At 45.5% G+C, this 18,552-nt stretch overlaps 2 protein-coding genes across 19 annotated transcripts in view; one reads left to right on the top strand and one right to left on the bottom strand.

Moving 5' to 3' along the window:
* dock7 (dedicator of cytokinesis 7) overlaps positions 1-18,552 on the top strand; it is a 44,398-nt gene that overhangs the window by 7,035 nt on the left and 18,811 nt on the right. For 8 of the 18 annotated variants that reach the window (XM_086162506.1, XM_086162500.1, XM_086162501.1 and 5 more), the window contains exons 12-24: positions 68-210; positions 318-411; positions 918-1,080; positions 10,527-10,644; positions 10,857-10,927; positions 12,412-12,550; positions 13,522-13,623; positions 13,829-13,915; positions 14,421-14,652; positions 15,188-15,352; positions 15,586-15,606; positions 16,075-16,244; positions 17,168-17,260. In XM_086162506.1, coding sequence (XP_086018632.1) covers positions 68-210; positions 318-411; positions 918-1,080; positions 10,527-10,644; positions 10,857-10,927; positions 12,412-12,550; positions 13,522-13,623; positions 13,829-13,915; positions 14,421-14,652; positions 15,188-15,352; positions 15,586-15,606; positions 16,075-16,244; positions 17,168-17,260 — 1,598 coding nt within the window. The remainder of the gene's footprint in view (positions 1-67; positions 211-317; positions 412-917; positions 1,081-10,526; positions 10,645-10,856; positions 10,928-12,411; positions 12,551-13,521; positions 13,624-13,828; positions 13,916-14,420; positions 14,653-15,187; positions 15,353-15,585; positions 15,607-16,074; positions 16,245-17,167; positions 17,261-18,552) is intronic. The other 10 variants (XM_086162503.1, XM_086162508.1, XM_086162511.1 and 7 more) reach the window with 3 other exon arrangements.
* On the bottom strand, positions 2,410-6,288 carry angptl3 (angiopoietin-like 3). Its single transcript, XM_086161717.1, has 7 exons — positions 5,506-6,288; positions 5,040-5,150; positions 4,809-4,920; positions 4,600-4,713; positions 4,236-4,331; positions 3,731-4,003; positions 2,410-3,567 (listed from the first exon to the last, which is right to left on the bottom strand). Exons 1-7 carry the CDS (start codon positions 6,034-6,036, stop codon positions 3,383-3,385), a joined length of 1,422 nt encoding a protein of 473 aa, XP_086017843.1. The 5' UTR covers positions 6,037-6,288; the 3' UTR covers positions 2,410-3,382.

The following is an 18,552-nucleotide window of genomic DNA, read 5'->3' on the forward strand; positions in this document are numbered from 1 at the left end:
ACGGTTTCTCCTCCAGTAGTTCACCCCGGAGACATCGACGCCTCTAAACATCAAATCTTTCCACCAGAGAGAAAAGGCTCGTGGTCAGAACGGAGGAACTCCAGCATTATGGGGAGGCGCTCCCTGGAGAGGACCACCAGTGGAGACGAATCATGTAGTCTGACGGGTTTCAGACCCGCTACGCTCACCATCACCAACTTCTTCAAACAGGTCCGCATCGCCACTGCCCAACTGATTTCATTAAACCCAGAGTGAACAAAACTGTCCTGCTGTCTTCTTTAATTTTTGGACTTTTATGTTTGTTTTTTTTTTCCTAGGAAGGGGACAGGTTGAGTGATGAAGACTTGTATAAATTTCTAGCCGATATGAGAAGACCCTCATCAGTGCTAAGGAGGCTAAGACCTATCACAGGTACAGAAATGACCGCAATGGCTATCTTTAAAGATCTTTTCATTGCGTGGGTCATCATTTTATCAACATTATTGCTTGGATAGCTTGGATTTATGATGGCCATCAGACTGTATATGTAGTCTGGACGACATATCTGTGCTACCACAACCTGACTACTGCACCCGTTTATGTGTCATACCCTAACTCGGTGGTTGGTCCCGACCAGCACGCATCTGGCCTATTTCTGTGTATTTCTTTTATTCTTGTCATTGCTATTGTCACTTGATTTATATTGTCGTTCAATTTTGGTTGTCTATTTTCCACCCTCACTGTTCTATCCTGTTCTTCTCCCTGATGTTGTTCTCTCTGCTGTCTTGCTGTCTTCTAACCGTCTCTCTAATTATACTTTAATTATTACTTTATTTTTGACACTATAACCGTTATGCTGCTGTGACCAAAGAATATCCCCTGTGGGGACCAATAAAGTTTATCTTCTCATCTTTTCGCCTGTGACCTTTCTCCCTCAGCCCAGCTGAAGTTGGACATTTCTCCAGCTCCAGAAAACCCCCACTACTGCTTGACCCCCGACCTGCTGCAGGTCAAACCCTACCCCGACAGTCGAGTGCGACCCACCAGGGAGATCCTGGAGTTCCCAGCCAGGGATGTCTACGTGCCAAACACCACATACAGGTACAGAAAACAATTTTTTTAAAAATTTCTTTATTGGTTCATCAATTTGCCCTCGCTGTTTTATGTTTTTCATGTCAAAAAAAAAGAGGAGTGAGAGCGGTTTCTCGGGAAAAGACTCTTGTATGTGTACGTAATGCAGAGCCCACTGAGGATTGGGTTTGCCGGCAGTAGAAACGTTTCTATAACTGCTACCGTTGACCCTTGTCAAATTTTAATCGAGATAAGTTCATTCAGGGTTTTGGTCATTCATCTGAATTCCTGTGGATATTTTCAGAGGCTGCCACGCCTGTGTAACGTCTCTCCCGGTGCAGCATTGTGGTGAATGCTCGTTTGCTGGTAAACGGGCCGTGCTAAAAACATGTTTTTATACACACCAGTGTGTTGCTTGAAAACAGAGACATATCAATTTGCAAGTGAGACTGACTGTTTTTTTTAAATCCTGCTATTTTAAAACAAAATAATATATGCTGATAACAGAGCAGACACTTCACATACCCAAATTCAAAGTCGTTTATTTCCATAACAGAGCATTTGTCGTATTGAGTACTTTAATAGGTGGTGATTAAGATTGATGGCATGTTAGTTTACATTTGGCAGAGCAAGTTCAATTTGAATGGTTGATATTTAGTTGTTTGACAAAGGGAATAAGTGTCACAATTCATGACTCACATTTACTCAGAAGGGGGGGGGCAGCTGATCAAATAACACGTAGAATTCAGTTTAAGACAACCAAAGGGTTTGTCTGTGATAACGGAAGCTGTGCTGGTGCTCACCTCCTGCTCCTCTGTGCATGTTGTGTTTGCATAACTGCTATTTTGGTCAAGGACATTCGGAGTGCCGTTGTGATTGCCTTGTTTATCTCGGTGCAACTAAGCGTCTTGCCATTGTAGATTAACTTGTGCCAGACCTATTGATCCACCACAGCCAGCTAAGTCTTTTACACTGACTTTTTGCTTTAATTAATTTGATGATAGATGGTACCTCTGGATCGGTGTTTATTTTCTTTCCCCCACAGAGTTGCACTTTGGGCCTTTTAGTTTGTTAATCTCACCCTTGTCGCCTGAACGGCAAAGGCTACAACAATTCCAACAATTTATGATTATTGATGAGCCTTCCTAATATGTTGCATGAGTTGAATTTTATTTTAGTGGTGGCCATGGGGGGTATGACGCGAGCTGTAAAGTTTATTTTGTTCATCCAATTCATTGCTAGAAAGATGGCTTTGCCAACATTTCAGTTATACTTGGAAAGAATACCATGAGAGCCATTCTGTCATGTTTGCTTTTATTATATCCCTGATAAATACAAGTGATACTGATAGCACCTACTGTGAGTGGGAAGTGATGGTTTTTGAAATGCATTTACAGTGCAGTTGTGTATATCTGTATAAAGAACAAGAGTCAATATGACCCATTAACACAAGCAATACATAGAAATGATGGTTTCCTTACAATGAGTGTGATTCATACAAGAGCAGCTATTTAAATACTTAACAAAGTAAAAAAAAAAAAACAAAAACAAAAAACAAACAAAGTGAAATGCCTTATTGCGCCGCAAAACACAATTTTCCCGCTTTGTATTGAGCTGAACAACTGACATGGTCCGAGGGCCGTCCAGCACTAATGGCATAGCATCATGTAGTGGAACAAAAAAATTGTGCCCTAAAGTGGAAGAGAAATCACTGGCATGGATGTTTCTGAAGAAGCTGCTGATCCAGTGGATTCCTAAAACCCAACTCACTGTATATGATCGGCGTGCTGTAATATCATAACCTCAGGGTGCCGAACCATGTTAGACCATTTAAACATAGAAAAGAAACCGAAAACATTTTTAAGGTCGTCAACATAGAAGCTTTCAAGGTACGCTCGCTGCGACCCGAGCAATTCCCGGTGTGAATTTTTCCGAAATGTTCCCTTCAGGTGCAGCGAGCGCAGAGCGAGATTGGTGGTGTATATCAATCTGACTGTGTTGCAAGTTACTGCAGAGGTTGCGTAACGGCGGCTGCCCTGTCCTTGCGGGGGCAGACCAAATGGGTTGTTGACCTGCATGGCAATGTTGCATCATTTTGACAGTTCAGCACTTTGTGAACTCCGTCGTCTGCTTGCTATCTGGCGGTCAGTGCCGGCCTTTCATGAAATGCATTTACCTTGATATAGCACATAACAAGAATGTGGCGTCTAACATATGCCTATAATACATCCTCGGGATCTCATTTTGCACTTTGCTGTTTTTTAAGGAATGGAGCAGTAGATATGGGTGTTTCTGGAAAGTGCCAATAGATTACAAAAACTCGTTGCGTGACTCAGTTGAAGTCTTCATCGGTAGGGGCGGGTCGAATGGTGAGCTTCGTCATCTTGAGGGAATATGTCGGCCCTTTGCCCGGCTTCCAGGGAAGGACCTTCCTTCTCATCGAGCGTCCCTTTGGTTTCAGCCACAAGTACCTTCCGTTTAGGTTGGTGTCTCCGCAGGCGTTGAACCACCAACCACCTGCCAGTTCACGACAAGAGCTACAAGTAAGAAGGAACCTAATAATAGTCCGACGACCTCGAGGACTCATGGTGCGGCTGAAGGTGCTGATTATTACAATAAGACAGACCACGGCGGTCAGTTTGAGGACTCGATGCTGGTAACGGTTGTGATCACTGTTTACCTGAGTATGCGCGAGAGCAGTCGGAGCTTCGTTGGTTGTTGTCGCCCCTGTCTTTGGTGGAGAAGCTCATACCGGTGCTGTTGGACATGGTGTCAGACATGTCACCAGAGAAGCGGCTGAGATGGAGGGCGTAATTCTTGGACGCTCCTTCCAGGTAGAAGTGGTACTCGGCCCAGTGCTTGTCCTGCTTCCAGTCCTCCAGATCAACTCGCAAGATTTGAAGCCCTTGCTGTGTCAGGCTGTGGATTTTCTTCAATCCCAGCCAAAAGTCCTCTGCAAAACGCATACATATTACTTCCTTAACATGATTATTGACAGATCTGCCTCTTTTCTGTCTGATCCATAGACCATGTTTTATCAAGTACCGACATTTGTGTGCTTTTTTTTTTTTGTAAATAAATCATTACAAGCTCCCTGCATTCGTAGGTAACCAGATTTGTTCATTGGAGTAATTGGCTCATTCTTCCAAAGAAAGTCGCAGACAAATTGCTTAAAAAGTACTTACTTTCCAGATCTCCAAAACCCTTCTCGTACTCTTCCCAAGTCTTGTCGAAATCCGTTGAACCGTCGACCCTACGTTGGATAACCGTTGCAGCCCCATCTATGGGAGAGATGTGACACCTTAGGTAAATGTCATACAAGGATCACGGCAGGTCAGTTTGCACAGGAAACATCATTATCACAGTTACTCCCAAGGAAACCTAGCTGAGAGTGAAGCGCTTTGCCTTTTTGGTCCGTTTTCATTGATTCGAAGCATGCGGTTGCTTAATGTCAGTGGCTCAGCTATCAAATAGCCTGTGCAGCTGAACGCAAAGGCATTTTCTTCGACGCTCCCTTTTAAACTTTCCGGCTGCTTGGTTGTCACCCACCTGGACCCATTTCGCAATATACGTTGAAGGGATCGGATTGTTTTGGCTTGATGACGTAAATGCCGCTGTTGACGTCATCTTTGTTGAATAAATTGCTACAGTCTGCAGGTAGATCTGAAAAAAAAATGAATTCAGATGAATCCACACGGTCACCACCTCAGCAGTTTTCCTTCTCGGCCTTGTTTCCGGAATTATTACGATAGTTTTACCGTTGTCAACATGAACTGTGGAATTTCCCGTCAGGTATTCGAACATATCGGAACCTGCGGGGTCTGAATCCGTCGGTTTATCGGCCGTGTCTTGAGAGCTGTCATCGGCCAGCTGCAAAACAATTGACATTTGTTCTCAGTGTTGGATTCTGCCGTCAGCCCATGGACAGTGCCGCATGTTCACCCTTTGGCTGATGTATGTCGAAATCCAAGCGGAGAAGAAACATCTACCTTTTCCTCCATGTTTTTGATCTTAGTTTTCTGGTAGTCAAGCTGCTCATGCTGCTCCTGCACAGCTTTCAGCAGACTGGAGATGGTTTTCTCTTGAGCTTCGATCACCTCCTGAAAATGTCACGGATGGTCAAATGCGTATTATCACCGGGAGTTGTCCATTACACAGGATTTAGGATTCAGAAATTGAAAAGCTCAATGACTAGCAGGTTGGTGGGTCCAAAACTTTGAGATAAATCTCCGGTATCGATGAGCCGAGCAGTTTTCCCATGGGAAGGAGAGTACAGTTTTTCATTTTCTTCAACGTTAAACGTTCCCATTGCCTAAATTACATTCAAATGGCTTTGTTAATACCTGGATCTGAGGGAGCGCGGTGATAATTTGCCTCTTTGACCGACATGGAGATTATCCACAATTTGACCGGAGTTTGAAAACAAAAGACATCGCCGGTTGTGTTTCGGCTTACCTTCAGTGCCGTGATCTCACCGAGCTGGTCGGCGGGGACGATGCTCTGCGACAGCCCCTTCAGCTTTTCCTCCAGGCTTCCCACTTTGCTCTGCAGCTGCACGCGCTCCTGCACGATGTTGTTGATCTTCGAGTTGATTTCCATCGACAAATTCCTTATCTCCTCGTTGTTGGCTTTCAAGAAATTGGTGGTCTTCTTCAGCTCCTCCTCCTCCTCCTTGATTTCGGACGTTACCACGGAAAGCTGGTAGAAGGAGCGGTCGAAAATGTTCAGCTTTTGGAAGATGTCGTTGATTTGACCTTTGGTCTTGTGGACGAACTCCCGTAGGCTCTGGCCGAGCTGAAGCAGCCCGTTCGCCAGCAGGCGGACATCATCCAGCAAGGCGAAGCGAGACTTTGCCTCCGTCGGGCTGGGCGTTGCTGTTGTGAAGCCCTGCGAAGGCAGGGTTGTGCTTTCGCCCCCACCCGGGTTCTCCAGAGAGACGGCACCGGTGGAAATGGCTAACCACAGCAGCAGGAAAAGAGGCTTCATGGTGATTTCCTAGTCCCCTCCCGGATTATGGGTTTCGAACAAGCTATTTCACAGTTCTCGATCTCCTGGCGTGTGCTCGTAGCGGCCCCGTCACGCTCCGTCTTCCTGCCTACCGCCTGCACTTTGTGGTTGTTAAAGTGATGTGAGAGCGGCGCACTGCCCTGTGTTATATACTGCCCTCGCCGTAGAGGAGGGGAGGATTAGTTGATCATTAAACCCGACTATGTTTCAGCTTTGTACCCCCCTCCTCCCTCCCCCTCGAGCCCTCCCTCTCCTGAACAAACAAATCACAGCAGTGAGCAAATGACACACAGCCCCCTGCCCATTTAACCCCGATCCCCCTCCCCACTCCACACCCTGGTCTTCCACATGCTGCGGGGCTTTGGCTGATCAGCAGAAAGCCAACAATGGCCATCACGGGTTGCTGATGGATCGTCAGCCGGATCAATCTCAAACTTTATCGCCCTGCACTTACTTTACTCTGATTGATAATGTCGTACGTAATTAATGCTCGCCGATTTAATTTAGCGTCCTGCTGAATCAGCCGAGCATCCGGCGCTTATCCTCCCCTCGTCCTGTGGAGTGGACCGGGGGAGTGGGCTTGTCAGCCGCCCTGTGGTCCAGGCTTTGAGTGATGTTGGGGGGTTTGGACAGTGTGTACTCATCATCCAGGTTTTATGGCCGTGCTTCGTCGTTTTTTTTTTTCCTTCTCCCCGCCCACGTTTGTCGTGGGTTGTGTGACATTTTTAACACCGCCAGAAATTAAATTGGAATATATAGCTAAGTGATTAGCTGGCGCCCCTTTTTAAAGTATCATTCCTGCACACTTGATTTATCCTTGGGGGAGAAAAAAAAAATCTTCACGGGAAAGTCTCAATTTGTTTCATGTAGATTTGCAGTGTTGTTGAATTATGGAGGAACTAATCAGAGAAATGACTTGGTGCAGCATTTCATTAAAATAAGATATATTTGCATAGCTGGCAGCTCACGAAGATTTCTGTCTCCGAAGCCAGGCATTAAACTTTAATCCTCAGCTGTGTCGGGAGAAGCCGTCCAACGCTATAGTTCTGTTATAGTGGTCTTTACATTTATCACATTTAAGAAATCACTGAATTATTGGAAGTGCGACTGCGTTTCCTCTCCATTACATATTGTCACATCACACCAGTGGATATTTTAATGCCACAGTTTCTCCATCTTCACCCGGAATGGGTGAAGATGGAGAAACTGTGGCATTAAAATAAGTACAGGAGAGCGGCAGCTTACAGTCCCTGCATCTCCATCTGAGCTCTTGTGCCAAGATGGCTTTTCTGACATGCAAAAGGAGCAAAATACAAACATCCCCTGCCGACCAAGAGTCATTTGGGCAAGAGACACTGACACTGCCCTGCTGCAGTCGCACAAGGAAGTAACTAAATTGAAAAATGGGAAAAGGGGCCGTTGTTTTAAGGAAAGCCACACTTTCGTAATTAACTCAAAGTCCTTTGACATTGGAATTGGTTTAAGTTGCTTCTGCAAAGAATGCCATTGAGTGACTCCTTTCCCTGCTGGTTGAATAAAATTGGTGTACGATTATACACAGAATGACACATGCACGCAAGGGCCGGGGGGAGCGGAGATTATCTTCTAGTTAGACAATCATGAATGGCGTCATGCTCTCTTGACGGCTGCAAAGCAAGAGTCATCAAATACACTTAAGGGACCATTAATACGTCTAGACGGTCTGTCAAGGGGTGGGAATGTCTGCTGCGTTCATTTCATAGTTGCCTTCCATTACGTCATAGAATGATGATCCACAATGTCACACCTAGCTGTGCCAGACGCGGTGCGACTGCTCTGCTTCTGAACACAATTAACATACCGTCCAGCAGCTTGGTTGGGTTACCTCGATTCTCTCTAATAAAGGGGAGGAAGGTGTATGGACAGAGGAAGGGAGGGGGAAGGTCCTATACAAAGAAAATAAAGATTTGGAAAGAGCGACCGCGCCAGGAATCCGCTTGATCAGCATAAAGCCGGTCATGATATTCAATATCGTTCATTCCAGTGCAGTGGTTCGCGCTTTGACTCCAAAGCTAAAGGGCAAAGAGTCAGGGCCAGTGCTGAAAGCACTTGCTACAGGCCGGGCCGGGCAGACACTCACAACCTACACTTTCTCATGCTCCTCACACCCAACCACATTCTCAATGATGCTGTACTGATCACACAGAATGCCAGCAGTCACACAGCTCTGTTTGGTGACCAGTGTGTTCTGAAAATGCACGCTGAGGATGTCTTCTGTTCCACGGGTGGACACCTCACATGGCCTTCCATGGCCGGCCCACTCTTTGGGTGAAAAAGCATGATCTAAGAGCTTCTGTCCAACCAGCTTGTTAAATCTTCATTTCTCAAACTCCGTCTATCTTCCACCGCTTATCCGGAGTCGGGTGGCAGAGGCAGCAGCCTGAGCAGTGAGGCCAAGACCTCCCTCTCCTCTGCCTCATGGTCCAGCCTAGAGTCATCATCTCTCCAGCTTGTCCTGGATCTTCCCTGTGGCCTATTCCCAGAATACCTCCCTGTCCAGGAGGAATCCTGACCAGATGCCCGAGCCTCCTCATCTGACTCCTCTCCATGCGGAGGAGTGACCACTCTTCTCCGAGCTCTTCCTGGATGACCAAACTTCTCACCCTATCTCTTAAGGGAGAGGCCACCCTGCGGAGGAAACTCATGTCGCCCGCTTGTATCTGCGATCTCACTCTTTCGGTCGCTACCCACAGCTGGTGACCATAGGTGAGGGTAGGAACATAGATCCACTGGTAAATCGAGAAGTTCGCCTTCTAACTCAGCTCTTTCTTCAAGACTGATATAGAGTCAGCATCACTGCAGATGCCGCACCGATCCCCCTGTCCACCTCCCGCTCCCTCCTTCCCTCACTCGCAAACAAGACCCCGAGATACTTGAACTCCTCGACTTGGGGCAGGACCCTTTACCTGACCCGGAGTGGGCACTCCACCTGATTCCAGTTGAGCACCGTGGTCTCAGATTTGGAGGTGCCGATTCCTCATCCCGGCCGCTTCACACTCAGCCGTGGACCGCTCCGTTCAGAGCTGGAGATCATGGGCTGATGAAGCCAACAGAACCACATCATCTTCAAAAGCAGACACTCGATCCTGCGGCCACCAAACCAGATTCCCTTAAGGCCCTGGTTGTGCCTAGAAATTTCTCAAACTCTGCTTTTAGAATTAGAAGTACTGTGTTGATTTCTGATGTATGTCTTTATCAGAGAAGCGTTAGCTGAGGCTGAGCGCTCTGACGGGATGATACTGCTTTACTCGAGTACATCACTGAAGTGTTTATGTTGTAGCCGCCATTCCAACTCGGACTGGCAATGTATTTTGCACAAGACGTTGTGGCAGTACTCTACTAAATATAAACTCGAGAACACACATGACAGATGGTACAGAGCGTTTACTTGAAAATAGTAACATGTTAAGCGAGTAGATGAAACGAAAGTCACGGTGTAAACACACATGAAGGCAGTTATTAACCTTGTTAGGAGGAGGAGAGTCCAGGGGAGATTCCCACGCTTCCAGGAAAGCTGTGGTTCCAGCTGTGGTCTCTGCAGAGCTACCCCTCTGACTCCGACACGTCACTGCGGTTTCCCAGCTGGTCCCGGGTCCCTTTGCACTTCCTATCCTCCAGCCCTCCCAGCATACAAGTCCAGACCAAGGGTGTCTTTGCCAATAATAATAATGTGGCAGCAGATCTACTTCGATTTTCTATTTCAATCCGACTTTTACCTGTGATCACTTTTGATTTCTCCATACGCCCGTCATTGGCTATCTGTCGCCTCATGCCTGCCCAGTCCTCTTAAAACCTTTGCTTTGGCCACTCTTTCATTATTATATTGGCAAACCAACTTGTCCATCTTTGAAAATGTCAGAAAATTCCCCCCTCCCCAAACATTTTTCACTTTCTTCTCCCACGAGCTTTCATCACGAGCTTTCGTAACCTGTTATCAACTCATCTTCGTGTGTACACTAAACACATTTGGATAATTGAAATATACAATAAACACTGACCATTGAAAATAAGTTACTGCGCCAAAACTTGAATGATGGTGGATTTGCTGTGCAATAGTTATGGCAATAAATACCGATGAAGCCGCAGGAAGCTCTTTTGGTCTGGTCGAACCCTGGCGCCGGTTCGTCGAGTGGTACGGTATGATCGAATTCCTGCGAGAGTTCGTGATGCTGGGTATCTCTGTTTAGCAAAGGAGATTGCATATTTTATTTAATTGAAAAAAATGAATTTTTGTGAAATTGTACTATAATTTTTTACAGTTTTTTTCTTCTTCCAGAATATGGCTTTTTCTTAATGACAATAAAATTCAAATACTGTAAATAAATTGCGAGAACCGAATTACAAAAACTATCCGCGAAGTAGCGAAGGTCCACTGTAAATTAATGTGAAACTCATTCACCTTGGGTTTTTTTTTTGTTTGTTTTTTTCAGGAACCTGCTGTACGTGAACCCTCAGAGTCTGAACTTTGCCAACCGCCAAGGCTCTGCCCGCAACATCACTGTGAAAGTGCAGTTTATGAATGGAGAGGATCCAAATAACGCCATGCCGGTAGGTTATTGAATATTGGAGTGATATGACTGACAATGCTTGCATTTTTTAATTTTTTTGTTTTTATTTTTTGGCACATGATGTGATACCTGGGTTGTTCTCCATTTAAATGGAAAACTGCTTTGGATACATGCATATATAAAAAAATAAAACATTTATTTAATAACTTATCAGTGCTTCATCACTTGATCATCCCGTTCTCCAACCCCCAGGTGATATTTGGAAAGTCCAGCTGTGCAGATTTCTCCAAAGAGGCCTATACTGCTGTCGTGTACCATAACCGGTAAGCGTGCCAGCCATCTTTGGGTGGGTGTAGTTTCCCACGGAGAGGCAACGCTGTATTGTAATTTCATCAACAATCCACTGGAATGCCCAGTAGTTGAAATAAATATCTGATAAAATTGAGAAGATTAGAGTGTGCCCTACTCTATAAATCAACTCCCATGTGAATCCATTGAACAGCATTTGGTAAATCACCAACATAAACAAGGAGATGACATCCCGCCATGTATTTGCTGGCAGCCGTTAAAGAAGTAGCGGGTTCTTTTGGAAGTCGGTCATCTGCCCGTGATCCTTGGACATTTTGATGTTTCTTTAATGACACTGATGTTGAGTTCTCAGCCCATAAATCTCCTCCGCTGCCACTGAAGTTTCTACTTGTACTGCTCTAAAGGTTGTTTTTTCCTTTTCTGGCCGCCAATCCAATTGTTTGATCCTGTGAGAGACAAGGGGCCTTCTGTGAACTTTCCAAACTGTTTTGGTCGCTCGTTGCCTCAAGGCAGTCCTAACGGGTTTCTCCGTCTTCATGCTGTACGTCTGTGTTGTTTGTTTCTGGGCTCTGGCCTGCAGACAAAGGGTCCTCCCACAGGACAACAAAAATTCAGCTTGAATGAAATTATGATGTCTTATATAATGTCTTTCTCTGTAGTACGTGTGTCCTGCACACTTAATCTCTGCTCTGCCTCCAGAAAAGTTTTACGAGAGGGCTTAGCTGCAAACGGTATTCGTGAAAAAAATTTAATTTCAACCTTAAAAGTAATTCAAAGTAGCTAATATGAAAGTCTAATGCGCAGCTTTAAGGCTGTCAAGACAGAGTCTTTGGGTTTTTGCAGCGCCTTCTACTGGTTTCCATAAGAAGCTGCCTGGAAGTCTTCAAGGTAATATTGGTCGATTAACTCTTGACCCGTTCACCCTTTCTCCACCACATCTTTGCCGAACAGAGTCGGGTGGGCAAAGCAGCTGCAGCCAGGAAGTTGGGACGCTATAAGTCATCTTTTATGATAATATGGGAAAAAAAAAAAAAATCTTTTGTGATTTTGATTTCTGCATATTTTATAGCAAGTCTGTCTGCTGAGACAGAATTTTAGATGTTCCACACAGAAATGCTTTTGCTAAGTAACCCTTAAGAAGATCAGTGACATGGGTATTAATCCCAAATGGCTATGTAATCAGTTTAAAGACAGGGTTGTCCAGATGTCCACATCTCCTGCGATGTCTATCACCTCCTCATGAGGGTTCCTTCCAAAGAAGTTAGATCTCCAATCCCCTGACCGCTTCTTCTCCGTGCATCTCGCGCATCTTCACCTGCCCCCTCTCAGTGTTTCACCTGCTTGACAATTATTTTACCGATTGTTGAAAGGTGCAATAGAAAGCGGGTTTTTAAAAGTGTTGCTTTTTAAATCAGATTTGGATTCCCTGCTCAGAAAGCGCCTTTAAACGCCAGTGCGTCGTTTTTTTTTTTAAACTGTTTGTGGTTCTCATCTCTAGATCCCCTGACTTCCACGATGAGGTGAAGATCAAACTGCCCGCCTCCCTGTCGGACCATCACCACATTCTCTTCACCTTCTACCATGTCAGCTGTCAGCAGAAGCAGAACACGCCGCTGGAGACCCCTGTAGGATACACGGTAGGGGACACCGTCTGCTGCAGGAGCTGCTGATAAAAACTCAAAGCTCAGCCATTGCAGCAACACCTTTACTTAGGAGATTCAGTGGTCCTGTGACTGAGCTCACAGCTCAATTTGCTCGTTCATCAAATGTAATTCCCCATTTAAATGAATTGAAACGCTATAAATTCGTTCCAGCCCCTGAATAAGAAAATAACAGCAGATAAAGTATAAAAATAATACTAATGCACAATAAAAGAGAAAGTAAAGAGATAAACTGGTTTCCATTTATTGCTCTATCATTAACTAACTGGCCCTTAATGCTACAACGCTTTGCTAAATGTAACTTTGCTACACTTGAAACTCCATTTGTGTCAAATTCAACTTCCCGTTGAAATGAATTGAAAGGCTATGAATCGGTTCCAGACCCCGGTATTGTTATGTGTTTTTAAATAAGAAAAATATACTTTATAATAACAAATAAGTTTAAGGAGGAGGAGGAGGTTGGGGGAGTTTTTCATTTGGCACGCTATCCTTAACTTCCTGGCAAGACACGTAATGCTACAGTGTAACTTTGCTACACTTTATGTCGAAACTCTATTTATCAAACCGTCCCCAACCGTCTTCGACTCCTTGTCCGTCCACGTTCCTGCAGTCTGCTGGACTAAATCCCTGTCAACATTTCTCGCCAACAAAAACTTCTCCATCTCGTCACGGACGCGTCCACAACACAAAGTGTCCTGTTGAGGTGCCTTGCAGTAAGTAGTAGTAGTCGTGTTGGCGGCGCATCCCGCCGTCTTTAAACGCCACTTCACGGACAGCAGCGGCGTCAAACGCTCATCCCACTCGCTCAGATCACAAAGCATTAAATCTCAGATCTTAGAAATCTCGGTTCTACTGCATCTTCTTCTCAAAGACGATGATCGGTATCGCTTTAACCCTCGGTGAATGTTGTGAATGGGAAAATGATTGTGTCCCTCCATCTCCCATAGTGGATCCCCATGCTGCAGAACGGCCGCCTCCGGACAGGACACTTCTGTCTCCCTGTGTCTCTGGAGAAACCGCCACAGTCTTACTCCGTTCTTTCACCTGACGTAAGACACTCCAGCTTCGATAAACCAGACCAATTTTTCCACTTGTATGTTCCTTCACTGAAGGAGAGACGTTTTGTAATTCTACGAGCCTTACGCCAGTCAGTCATGCACATACAGAGCGACCATTTTGAGTGTTTTTCTCATTGTAAAATGCTGATTTTTGCCACTCCAGCAGAAACTGAAACATGCATTACGGTTCCTTTAGGTTCCTCTCCCGGGGATGAAGTGGGTGGACAACCATCGAGGAGTGTTCAATGTCGAAGTGGTGGCGGTTTCGACGATCCACACGCAGGTAACCACGGGTTATCACTAATGGCGTCGGCGGGATAGACCGTTTTGCACTCTTCACCCCTATTAACCTGACCCGACTCACCCAGTGCACGTTCAAGACGAGCGAGAGCGAAAACGTCATCTCGTCAAAGAAAAGTAGCACCTTTGATGTTCAATTCAGGAAAAATAAAAACAATGCTAGTCATTTTTTGCCATTACCGGTTCATCAGCTGCCGAGGGTTGGGCAGCTCGGTGATTTAATGAGGTCCACACCGTCTCTGCATTGGCTGGAGTGTGATTGGCCTGACCGTGAGGACTGCTGTTCTCATATATCACCGCTCCTGGTGCGGAGCGTGCTTGCTGGATCCCACTTGAAGTATACTACGCTGTGTTTGAGCTGTTGAGGTGACGTTTCCAAACGTTTTTCTGTTTTTGACATGGCCTTCGCGTTTATCACACCCCCAATTTCACATTCATCCTGATCTTCCTTTTTATCTGAACCTCTGCCCGCTCCCCTTTTTGTCCAGGACCAGTATCTGGACAAGTTCTTTGCCTTGGTCCACGCCCTGGACGAGCACATGTTCCCCGTCAGGATCGGAGACATGCGCATCATGGAGAACAACCTGGAGACCGAGCTCAAGTCCAGCATCGCAGCGCTCAACTCCTCCCAGCTGGAGCCCGTCGTCCGATTCCTTCACCTTCTGCTCGACAAGCTGGTGCTGCTGGTGGTTCGGCCCCCGGTGATAGCCGGGCAGATAGGTAGTTTATTTTAGTGCATGTAACTAAAAAGTCATTATCGATTGCACCTTATGCATACCTCATCTTATGATTTGCATTGCTGTACTGTGGCTTTTGACTTGTTATTGAAATGCAAAGTATGAAAGGTTATAATGAAATCATTAAGTTAGCAAACTGCCTTGGCTATTTTTTTTAAATATCTGGATACATTTTGTCAAAATTAGATGTTTTATACTGTGTACATTACTAGATTATATATTCATTTTTTGTGCCTTTGGATTGGTTTTGTAGAAATAAAACAGTAAAAGTTAAAAAAAAAATAAAAAAATTGCTTTAGCTTAGCTTCTCCGCTGCACTCAGTTTTGGTCATATTGAAGCATCAGCGTCTGAAAACCCCTGTTTTGACATTATTTGAAAAGTTTTAAAAATATGACTTGTATGTTCAGTCTTAAGTTGGCGTGCGTGTGTATACACACATTGCACGTGCGTGTATCTGCATGCAGAGGTGCCACGCCTGAGCCCGCTTGTGTTTTTGTGTATTTGCACGTGTGTTCAGTGAATCTCGGTCAGGCGTCGTTCGAGGTCATGGCGTCCATAGTGAACCGTCTTCACAAGTACCTGGACACCAGCCAGGACATGCACGGCCGCAACAGCCTGCTGTCGTCCTACATCCACTACGTCTTCCGGCTGCCCAGCGCCGACCCCAACTCGCCGTCACCGGGTACGACGGCGTCCGAACCCCCGGCCTCCTGACATGTGTCTTTATCCCATTTTGTTTTTTCTGTTCTCTACTTTTAACTTCATCCAACCCCCAAACTGGCCCTCATGGGGGCGTCTTATGTTCGAACCTTCCTGCCATAATTTTTCTTCTATTTCTTTTCTTTTTTTTATTTTATATATCTTTTGCTTTTTCCTCCTCCCACATCAATTTTGTCCTCTGCCTGCCCACTACAGACCCCAACTCATCCTTAACAGGTAGATATGGTCAACCGTTGTGCTTCTTAAATCCTCTGCAAAGAAAAATCACATTTGGTATTTTAAGTAAAATTAGTTTTTGGCAAAAGCTTCTGGCTTGTGTGATGATCTGATGGCTTCCCGCTCTTTTCCCAGCATTAGCGCAGAAGTGTGCCGCCGCTTTGACAGCCTGTTTGCATTTTATGGTATAGAATTAGATACCGTAAAGAAATGTAGCGGAATCTAATGATGAATTTTAAGTAATTTTGTAATATTTTTGGGAAGGTAAAGGTTAGCTAAATTACCCACCTTGCAGAAACCAAATGCCAGCTTCCGTCCAAAAACATTATTCTCTCATCTTTGATTTCCGCTTCGGACGAGCCACACAGCGGTGCTGATAGCTAAAGCTGACGTAACACTTTTTCTGGTTTAGTCGCGCCTTTTCGAATCCCGGTCATTCTATCTTCCTTCCTCTGTGTGTTGCCCCAGGCCCGGGGGGTCTGGGTGGCTCAGTTCACTATGCCACCATGGCTCGCTCAGCTGTCCGGCCTGCCAGCCTCAACCTCAACCGCTCCCGTAGCCTTAGCAACAGCAACCCCGACATCTCCGGGACGCCCACGTCTCCTGACGATGAGGTCCGCTCTATCATCGGCAGCAAGGTAAGGTCTCCAGACAGCGTCGGGACTTTTTTTTTTTTTTTACCCCCAAGTGGATAATTTTATCTTTAAGACGGCGGATATTTCTATCGCTTTTCAATGTATTGCAATTGTGTAATGATTCTTGGCGTCCTCGCTGAACACGCGATTCCACTGAATGTGTAGTTACATGGAGGCGGAGACCTTCAGCGTGCACAGTGACCCAGGGGTCTCTCCATTCCACATGTAGACACAATGTCCAATGAGTAAACACCAGCCTGGACATCTTATCTCTCTAACCGCTGTAACAGCAACCTGAGATGCACACATTCAGGCGTGCACAAAAAAATGAACAGGGAGCGCAGCTCGTGAAACCCGTCCCAAATACTATATTCACAACCACGCAAGTGAAGCGGATGCTGCAGAAAAGGCGCCGCCTGTTAATTCTGAGGACAATAGCAGCAGTTGTAGTTTCAACATCCCTTGAGCTGCATGCACAGTATTCTGTTCTTCTCCATTTAACCCCAAATGATCAGTGGATGAATGATGTCGTGTGAATCTGTGATAGCCCTGCTGAACCTTTATCTGATAGGACTGATCCTGCTTATTGTTAATGAATGTTCCCTTTGCTGCTAATATTTAACTCGATCTTTCTTCTTTTTTTCCCCCTAATGGAAGGGGAGTTAATTCTTATCAGAATGTTAAAGGGGGAGGAGTGGGGTGGTTGTTGAGAAACCCTGTTTTCTGTGCTCTTTTGTGGTGATGATTTGGAATTTTTTTTTCACTGACAGCTAACCTTTTTTTGGGGGGCCCTGGCATCTTCCAGCAATCCTGACCTCTCAACCTCTTTTAACCTGTGACTATTCCTTCCCTCCTCCTTCCCCATGCTGCTTGCTCATCCCCTTGCCTCCTGCCTGCCTCGTGTCCTTTGACCTTGGCACCCCTAGGGCTTAGACCGCTCCAACTCGTGGGTGCACACCATGGGCTGTAAGAGCGCCCCCTGGGGATCCAGCCCCGGGTCTGCTCCAGAAACCATGCAGGTGGTTTTATAAATCCCCCGTCCTTTGCCTCACTACAAAAAAAAACAAAACAAAAAAAAAAAAAAAACACAAAAAAAAAGTACTCACTCTACTCACCTAGAACAGATACTGGGATATTTGCAGTTTTGGTGTATTTCTATTCTTAAGTAGTATTTCTGTCGTGGGGCTCCACCCCTTTTTTGAATGTAGCTGCTCAAAAAGAAGTTGAAATAGACTTGATTTGGCTGGTTTAGTGGCAAGGATTCTAAGCCGTGGATAAAATTGATTGGCGTGGTGGACAGACCGAAAACGACCAAAACTTCACAATATCACAGTATGCTGCAAAACTTGTAGTCACAACCCTCCCATGATCCAGTGCATGGGAGTCACAGCTGCCTCCATGACCCCTCTCCCTGCCATGACTGTGTTGGCCTAGATCCATAGCTGCCCATCTAACGCCTCTCTTTTTCTCCGTTTTTGATCGGAAAATATTCGGCTTCCCCTTTTTATTTTCCACGTGACGCCTGTAGGAAGAGCCCTGTATTTACGCCAGTCAGGCTAAAGTGTTTTGAATATTTTAAAGGTGACCGTTTGAGATATAGAGAAAAAGAGTCGTGTTAGAAACGATCATCAGTAGAAGACATCTTTCATTCATTTTCCTCCGAGCACTGCTGTTCATGATCATAGCCCTCTTTCATGTAAAGTTCCTGCATGACTTTACTATTACTACTACTACTCCTAACCCGTCATAGTACTTTGCACCCAAGCATGGCACATCTGTGAGCGTGAGTGTGACTGTCTGCTCCAGCGTTTCCGTTTCGTCCGCTTTACTTGACATCGTCATTGAACGTGATGTCTCCTGACATTTGAGCCAACGCATAAACCATTCTTTGCCACTGATTTCCTCTCGCTGTATTTTGGGTACACGCTCTTTACACGCTATCACGGGCTCAGGGGTAGAGCACGTAATTTACGCGTGATTGTACAACCAGAGAATGGGATGGGGCGTCATGTTCGGACGGTAGATAAAATCCCCTTTCACACGTGAAACCCTGTACATAACCTTGAATGTCGGAGCACAAATGGTGAACATTAAACCGCCCTTGATGCTACTGCTCATATTTCAAGTAAGACCAACATTAGAAAGAGTCGACTGACCTACTGAGCGTTCCCTCAGGTTTGTGTTACTGCCCAACGCGCTCCTCTCCCACGTAGAAATGAAATTTTTTCTTCGTCAAGACAAATCGATCACTTTCGATTCATTATGTTTTCTCCAATTCATGAGCTGTGGAGGCGGTAACTACCTGCACCTG

Source organism: Fistularia commersonii, chromosome 16 (assembly GCF_037954325.1).
Source record: "Fistularia commersonii isolate RoL2024-O1a breed Wild chromosome 16, RoL_Fcom_v1.0, whole genome shotgun sequence".
NCBI classification, from domain to species: Eukaryota; Metazoa; Chordata; class Actinopteri; order Syngnathiformes; family Fistulariidae; genus Fistularia; species Fistularia commersonii.

What these genes read in the sequence shown, in the direction of transcription:
- angptl3 (XM_086161717.1), bottom strand. Translation starts at nt 6,036, where the DNA reads ATGAAGCCTCTTTTCCTGCTGCTGTGGTTAGCCATTTCCACCGGTGCC. An exon ending in TCAAAAACATGGAGGAAAAG is followed by an intron (nt 4,921 to 5,039) that starts GTAGATGTTTCT and finishes ATTGTTTTGCAG; the next exon opens with CTGGCCGATGACAGCTCTCA. An exon ending in CTGCTCTCGCGCATACTCAG is followed by an intron (nt 3,568 to 3,730) that starts GTAAACAGTGAT and finishes GTGAACTGGCAG; the next exon opens with GTGGTTGGTGGTTCAACGCC.